This window comes from Arvicanthis niloticus, chromosome 10 (assembly GCF_011762505.2).
Source record: "Arvicanthis niloticus isolate mArvNil1 chromosome 10, mArvNil1.pat.X, whole genome shotgun sequence".
Classification (NCBI taxonomy): Eukaryota; Metazoa; Chordata; class Mammalia; order Rodentia; family Muridae; genus Arvicanthis; species Arvicanthis niloticus.
This window is the reverse complement of record NC_047667.1, coordinates 14,318,752-14,327,312: the sequence shown is the minus strand read 5'-3', so window position 1 is coordinate 14,327,312 and position 8,561 is coordinate 14,318,752. Positions and strand designations below refer to the sequence as shown.

The 8,561-nt window shown below is 39.1% G+C and overlaps 1 protein-coding gene across 1 annotated transcript in view; it reads left to right on the top strand.

Annotated features, from left to right (window-relative positions):
- The first annotated feature begins 4,055 nt into the window (after positions 1 to 4,055).
- Positions 4,056 to 8,561, top strand: part of Dpp10 (dipeptidyl peptidase like 10) — a 1,470,448-nt gene continuing 1,465,942 nt past the window's right edge. Inside the window, exon 1 of the mRNA XM_076941051.1 lies at positions 4,056 to 4,243. Within this exon, the coding sequence (XP_076797166.1) occupies positions 4,184 to 4,243 (60 nt within the window). The 5' untranslated portion in view covers positions 4,056 to 4,183. The remainder of the gene's footprint in view (positions 4,244 to 8,561) is intronic.

Here is an 8,561-nt window from a genome sequence, read left to right as displayed (position 1 = left end):
GTGTGAACCACAGAGGTCTGGATTCACCTACATAACGAACAATCCAGACAATCCCCTTATAGATAGGCCCACAGGCCAATCAGATCTGGGAAAATACCTCAATTGAAAATATTTTCAGTTGTCTCTGTGCTGTGTCAAGGTGACAAAAGGAAGTAGAAAAATGGGTAGTTTCCTGTGATGACTGTCGCTATCACTCACCACCTATATGCTTTGCGGCGATCATAAAAGTGTTTGTGGTGCCCGAGTCTTGATGCTTATTTCCATGGTAACGATTCTTTGATGTGGATGAGAGAACTTGGTCTCAACTCTGGTGGCCAGCCCTTTGTCCTTCTGTAATATGCATTATACAGGCAAAGTGTCCTATGCTGGTTAAGTATTCATCACAGGACACAAGAAAGCTGACTCTGGGAGTCATCAGATCTCCTCTTGTCTCTGACTTAAACATGTTTATGTCAGGTGTCCCTTAAAGTCCTGCTCTGGGTCAGGCTGGACCTTGTGTGTTACAGGAAGAAAAGAAAAGCAGCTCATAAACAATCATGCCCCTGAGAACAAGTAGAGACACAAACTATTTCCAACAGTTTACTATTGTTTATCTTGTGCCTTAAAAGTGTGAGGACAGGAAGCAGGTAGTTTGTCTATGGAGAGAAAGCTCAGTCAAGAATCATGTGACTGCTTCAACTTCCCCAGTCAGTTTCTGCTGTGTATTGCTAAGTCCTGATTTGATGATGTCGCCTTTGTTGACTCTCTTAATCAGATTATTCAGTCATCTTTGCCGGATATTGTATGCACACTTGATGGTGATTTTCTGTCTCTCTGCAACTTCATAGTTATTCTTTTAGTTTAGCTTGCTATATGCTTAATAAACCTGCACTCAAAACAGAAAGGATGGCTATGGTATATCATTTTGTGGAATGCACAGAACACCTTCTATTGTATGTACTAAGAATACCTAAATAATTTAATTGAGAAGGTTAAAAAATATATAGTACTCGGGACTATCTAAAAGAGAAGAGCTGAGCCAGTCCTGCTAGTTAAGAGTGATGTATATACTTTGTATCATTGTCTCCATTCATTTCTTACCTCAACATTATTATTTACTGCATTTACCTGTGTTTATTTCAGCTTTCAAGTTTCCTGTGATGAATACTTGTCTTTTTCTTTATTGATATTTTCCCTCTGTACATTTTAAATAAATGTATTTACACGTATCAAATGTATAAATTATTTTCTAAATATTATATCACTTCATTCTATAATTTGGACATGTTGTTTTGATTATCTCGGAAGATTAACTCTTTAAAGCTTTCTCTGTGAATTCTTCTCTGGTGTGTGGCTTGGCTAAGGTATTAGAGTTCAATGAGAATATAAGCCATAGTTGTGGTTTAAAATCACAGACTTTGAGCATCTGGGGAGATGGCTTAGTTACTAAATCCTTTCTTTGCAGTCATAAGGATCTGAGTTTAATTCCCAGGACACATGGACAAAGCAGGGAACAGTGGCACATACATTGAATTCCGTGGTGGGTCAGCCATGACATATCTTTTAGGCTTATTGACCTAGCCTAATTGGTAAGTTTCAGCCCAGTGAGAAAACCTATGCTGGCTAGTTTCTTGTCAGCTTGACCCAGGTTAGTTTAGTTTTAGGGGAGGAAACCCCAATTGAAATGAAATGGTCCTATAAGTTTGGGCTGTAGGCAAGCCTATAGAGCATTTTCTTAGTGCTTGATGTGGGAGGGCACAGGCCATTGTGGGAGGTGCTTTCCCAGGGTTGGTGGTCTTGTGGTCTTTTGAAACCAGAGTGAACAAGTCATGGGGAGCAAGCTAGAAGGCACACCCCTCTATGGCCTCTGCATTAACTCCTACCTCCAGGTTCCCACCCTGTTTGAGTCTCTGTCCTAAATTCCTTCAGTGATGAACTATGCATATGGAAGCAGAAGCCAAAAAAAAAAAATCTTTTCCTTCCCAGCTTGCTTTTGTCCCTGGTATTTTATTAAAACAATAGTCCACACACTAAGACACAACCTCTCTTAGAAATAAAAGTGCATGATCTTGAAAAATGTCAAGTTTCAGAAGCACAACAATGGATGTGTACGTGCAAGCTCCTCCCCCCACACACATTTAAAGATCATGAGACAACATATGTTGCTGCTCTGGTCATTCTCTGCTGTGTGGCTACATGGTGTTTTGAATTCAGCCTTTCTTCTGGTGCTTTTTAAGTCTATTTCTTCTCTGTTTTAAATATTTATTGTTTATCTATTGGTTATATGCAGGCATACATATGCCAAGACCTGCATGTGAAGTTTCAGAGGACAACTTCCAGGAATCTGTTCTCTCCTTTCATCAAGCTCAGGTTCCCAGACTTGAGGATAAGTGTCTTTACCTGCTGAGGCCTCTCACGGTGTCTTTATTTTCTTGTTTTTATGTGGATTAGTGTTTTGCCAGCATGTATGTCTGGGCACCACATGTGTTCCTGATGCCCACGTAACCTAAAAGAAGGCATTAGATGAGCTAGGACTGGAGTGAAAGACAACTATGAGCTATTATGTGAGTTCTGGGAATTGAACTTGAGTCGTCTGGAAGACTAGCCAATGCTCTCAACCTTTCAGCCCATTTCTCTAGCCCCTGTGTCCATTTTTTAACCAGGGTTTTTCTTCATTTGTTTAAATTTTGGGATATGAATCTCCATGGTGCCCGATTTCTTCAGATATATGTAGACTATTTTATAGAATGTTTGGAACATCTTTATGTTTTAGAAGAGGAAATGGATGCTTACATAAGCATTTTTACATCTAGTTATTTTACCAAACTTATTAATTTATTTCTTCTCATATTATTCTTTATCTATAATATTATGGGCTGTCATAAAGTGTCACACAGTTCAAATTTAGTATTTCATCAGCAGGATATATTTCTCATTAACAGAAGGTGTTAACCTTCAGGTCAGCAAGGTAAGTGAGTAGGTAAAGGCATTACTGCATATTTAGGGCCACAAGTTCAATCCCTGGGGACCACGTCGTGGCAGAGGAGAAGTGATTCTCATGAGCTGTCCTCTAATTCCCACACTCGCACTGTGTCTCATGTGGATCTACACACATACAGAAATACACATAAGATGTAACATCCAGTCTGGATTACATAAAATATTTCATAATAAAGGCCAGTGAAATGGTATTTTCCACTTTCGCAAGCTTCTGAGATACTCTGCCCATATGGGAATATTCACCCCGATCAATGCTGCTGTGAGCATAAGGATGAACAAGGAGGGACTTTTACTTCTGCAAGAAAATATTAATGATTTATTTTCACACAATGACATTTGAGTTAAAAAAGTGGCTATATGTGACTGACTGACTGGTAGTCAGTCCCAGTCTCTCAAAAAGGCAGTCTGAATAATATCGATGGCTGACAAGAAAATCAGAAGACATTTTAAGCTGTGGTGAAATATGCGACAATTGTACTGTTTGTAAAACTCCATACAAACCTTTAGCTTTCCACAACTTACAGGAAGACCAGTAGTTTAAATGCCCATAGACAATGCAAGTATCTCACTATACAGATGCAAAGCCTTAAACCTGACCACCATCAACAGGTCTTTCTCCTCATTTACTGTTGTTTTGATAGTTAGCACTAAGAAGAAAGAAATAAAACTTATTATTAGATTAATAATGATTTATTATAAAAAATCATTAAGGGGAGCAAGAGAGAGGAAGGAGAGAGGATTATTTTTGTACTGCAGAATATGTATAACCTGGTAATGCCAGGGTTGTTGAGAGAGTGGCCCTTTAAACTGTAGTACTGCAATTGATCTCTGTATATTTCCTGGTATTCGTCCCTTTGAAATGAGCAGGAGAGCCAAGACTATTGGCTGCGCTGTAGATCTGTCACAACTCAGTACTGAAAAGATACCATGCAAGTGAATTTAAACAGTCGGCTTTCTATCCCATATTGCCAAGAGCTCTGAGAACGATGAACCAAGTAAATGCTTTATTTAGGGCTAAGTGAGCTGCGGATCCCTCCAGCCTGACAGCGTTTCAGCCTGCAGAATAAGACAGCAGCAGCAACAGAAGCAGCAGAGGCAGCAGCAACAGCAGCAGCCCCTTGCTCAAGTCCAGCAGGGGAGACTTGATCTCTGGTTAGTCTTGGAACTCTGCCTGTGGCTCGTGCACTGTCCAGGGTCCTGAAATATGAACCAAACGGCCAGCGTGTCACATCACATCAAGTGTCAGCCCTCCAAAACCATCAAGGTAGGATCTGGTTTTGTTGCTGTTCTCTGATTCTGCACAGGTGTCTTCGTGCATCTAAATTGCTTGTAGGCACCGGTTCAGCATGGACTGCAGGAGAATACCCTGTTGGTTTGAGTTTCTGTTGAAGGCTTGATTTCAGGAAAGTGACTCTGTTTGCTCATGTATGTAGACTGGAGACAGTAGTTTCCATAGATGCTTCTTTTATATTGATAGCTGCATTTTTATCTTTGGCTGAGAAGCTGTTTGTGGTATGTTTCAGGAATAAACTTCAGTGCACATTTAGAAGAGTTTTTATGTGTGTCGGTTTTCTTGAGGGAACTGAAGATGAATTTGTGAACTGCTTGAAACAGGAAACATTTTATTGGCTCTAAATCTGGACCCTGCATCTTCTTTTCATTTGTGTGTTAGAGTTTGCAAAAAGTGAATTTCTTGTTATGACCATTAAACTGGTGTTTGTACTAAAGTCATACTAGTGAGTGTGCAAATAACTGTGGAGAGGGTAAAAATGCCCGTTTGCAGGTATTACCATCTGGATTTGAACCAGTGGAATGGCAGGACCTACCTTTTAAGTCCAGTCCTTTGATGATGATGATGATGATGATGATGATGATGATGATGATGATGATAAATGAGTTGAAATAAAGTTGGAGAATTTTTTTCTGTCAAAAAAACTTGAAAGTAAGTTAGAAAGCTCAGGATTTTGTTTTCTGCTCTAGTTCATAGTGATACACACATGAGTATCCATGGGACTCAAAATGACATGATTCTAGTGAGAAATGTTCCCTGTCTTTGCTGGGTTTGACTTGGATGTTTTTGTATGATTCCTTGGAATTTTGTGACTAACTGGTGGGAGCCTCTCAAGGTCTTTTACAAACACAGTGTTAACCTTACAGGCCCTCTCCAGTTACTGCCACATGTCATTCCCAGGTGCTCACCTTCGACTAAGGTACTGAAATCCAAAAAGCCTGACTTTTTATGATTTACAGGTCTTTTTCATTTATATCTCTGGCCTTTGACAATGCTGCATTGACTGCAATTACAAGATGAATATAATTTTCAACAATATCTCTTTTTCATGAACTTGCCTGCCCTTTCTTGGTGACTTTTCGTAATAAATAGACCATAAACTGAATATTTTACTCTACAGTTGTGTGTTAAAAGCCCTGAGGTCTCTGGGATGCAGTCAACAGTGTATAATTAGACTCTCATCATTTAAAAACAGAGGGGGTTAACTGAAGTCATATAAACAAACCGGGTTAACTGAAGTCACATAGAGTTTAAATCCAAATAATTTACACCCCCTATAATGGCCAAGGCAGAATATTTCTGTCAGTGTTGGATTTTCTGTAACATGTCCAAGTTTAGAAAGGAAACATTGAGCTTTAGGATTTAAATTGTTCTCTGCTCATAAGATCCCTACATTCTTCAATTATATAAGCATACCACCACGGAGCAATGCCAAGAAATAAAACATATGACATTCTGCATTGTGATATATAAACTCTAGTAGGAAATAAGTTTTGAGTCTGAATTAGGGGTAGAATTACAAACTGTCTAAGCCACCTTTGTTTAGAAGCCATAAAATGACCAGTGGCTTTCTGCTTATGCCTTTGAGGTCATAGGAATAAAGCACTTCATTTGCTTTTTTTTTTTTTATTTATTGGGTAGACACAAATGCATTGTTCTTTCTGGGACTCAAAAATCACTTCCCTTATTAGTTCGCTGGCATTGAGTACTCTCAGATGAACTGTGGAGCAGGAAAGAAAATGTTTCTAGAATCGGGGCTTTTCTTCAGCTTGCTGATCTTGCAGACGTTGGGTTTTACCCAAACTGCAGCCATTGAATTGAAATGCAAAAGCATCATAAAAACTGGACGACCAACCACTTAGTAGTGCATTTTATTAATGGCTTAATGAACGAATCTTGCATCAGAGCACTGGGTGATTTGGTTAATTGTACAAATTAAGTTTTTTTTTCTATAACCCCCTATACTACCCAGGGGGGTGGGCAAAGATGCTTGTGAGGTTCGTAAAGTAGAGTTGCCAGTGTTGAACTATTAAGGGAGTAATTACTTGAGTATTTTCCAATTTGCAACCATAAAAAGGGATGAGTGGAAAAAGCTCTCTTACTTCGAATTATGTCCTCAATTATGAAACATTTATGGCTTTTGGAATTTATACTAAAAATGGCTGTCTATATTTAGGTAATGCATTAGCCCAGGAGCAAAATGCAATAACAACCTAAGGAGAAAAAATCCGAAGATTGGGAGGGTTTTTGGAAAGCTCTGTTGTAGTGGAGATTAAAACGCTCTTTGAACTTTTGGAAACTTAGTGTCATTTGTGATTGTTTACGGTTAATTTCCTCCTCGTTAAACTTATCTGACAACTCTAAGTCAAATGTTTTGGTGGAAGTGTATTGACCTGAAGATAATCACAACCGGGTTTAGGACTCTGAAAATAGGCAGATTCTGAAAAAGTTGTACATTGCTCTACTTTAGAAAGATATTCTAGAAGCTTCAGGGGCTTTTCTAAAGTAGCCCGAGTGCAATGAAGTTCTAAAGAGTTCCTCCTGTTTGTCAGCACAGAAAATGATGTCTACCCCTTGTCTTTGGTACAACTATTGTTAAAAAAGAATGGACAATGGGAATGTATTAACTAAAGACAGGTGAAAACTCCAAATGGAAAACCACAAAGAAAGGTGTGTGTGTGTTTCCCACACCTGCAGCTTGTAGAGTTACAAGGTCTGCAGATGGTCAAACTCAGCTGCTGTTGCCTGTGAAAGGTGTTCGTGGTCATGTTTGTGGAAGATTCAGAGAAGTGGGGATGGTGAGGAGTTGGAATGGTGGAAAGCATCATTTGGGCTGCTTGACATTCACTTTTGACATTTTGGCTATTGTCCAATTCCTTCAGTTTACCCTGTGCTTTTCATTTTTGTTTATGTGCATGCATATGTACCTGTGTGTGTTTGTGTGCATAATGTGGGTTTTCACAGAGGCAAAGAAAGGGTACCATATCCTCTGGCCTTGGCATTACCAGAGGTTATTGATCAAATGGTATAGGTCCTCTGCAAAATTATTAATTACTCTTAAGTTCTGAACATCTCTCTAGCACCAGTATTCTTTCTTTGACAAAAGTTTTGTGACATACTGCAGCCAACCCATTTCTACATTCAAGATTGGTAAGAGAGAGATGAGCAGAAGCAGTGAAATCAAGGTACTCAACAGATTCTAAGCTTGCTTTGGATGGAGGGCTGTGGGGAACACACTCACAAACCGCTCTCCCAGTGCAGGACTTGCAGAATCCAGGGAAGCTTTCTTTGAAATGATTACATGTCTTACAAACAAGTTAGTTCACAAGAATTAAAACAAAAGGAAAGGTTTTTCCACTCACAATCTATATAGAAAGTTCCATAAACTATCTGAGAAGGCAAAATGCTGATCTAAATATGGCAATACTATGAACTTAGTTTCTGAAAAATTCTGTGATAGTTTTGCGTTTGCTATGTTGGTTTCTCTTGGATATCTTGAAAGTAAATGGATCCTTCTAGTTAAAGTTTACTTTTAAATCACTTTTTTTTCTGGTGAGATTACAAATTGTAAACTTTCCTTTTTTGTTTGTCTTTTAAGGGGAAAGATAGCTGAATTTCCCCTTTTCCTCCTTTTATGCTTTAGATTTTATTTTTGTTTCAAATGTCTCCATGTTTATGTGGGTATACACCATGTGTTCCTGGGCCTGTGGGGATGGGGGAGGGCACAGCAGGTTCCCTGGACCTGGAGTTACAGGGTAGTGTAAGCTGTTCAATGGAGGTCTAGTTCTTGATAAAGTCAGTAATGGCCTTTATCTACTGAGCCAGGTCTCCAGCCCAAAACTTTGTTGCTTAGGCCAAAACTTTGTGTCTTAAATGTGCAGATTATATTTTGTAAATATCTTTCACATTTAAACATGTCTGGTGTGTCTAAAAGGAAGTAAAAGAATATTATGTCCCTTTTGAGGTTAGAAGTTTTAAAAATTATGTATATGTGCTCAGTAGTTTAATACATGTGTGTAGATTGGAGGACAAGTTTGTAAAGTCAGTTCTCTCCTCCTGCCTTCCCCTGAGTTCTGGAGATTGAACTCAGGTTGCCAGGGGTGAGCAGCTCCTGCCTTACTGAGCAATCGTGAGGGGCCCCTGAAGTTAGGAATTGGTGATTCCTAAAGTGAGAAATCATTTGTACTAAAGGGTATTAGGAACACTCTAAAGTACAGCATGAAACAGTCCTTTTCCCATCCAGGACACTCTTCCAGTCAGCTATCTCTGTATGTTCTCACTTTCGTGAGCT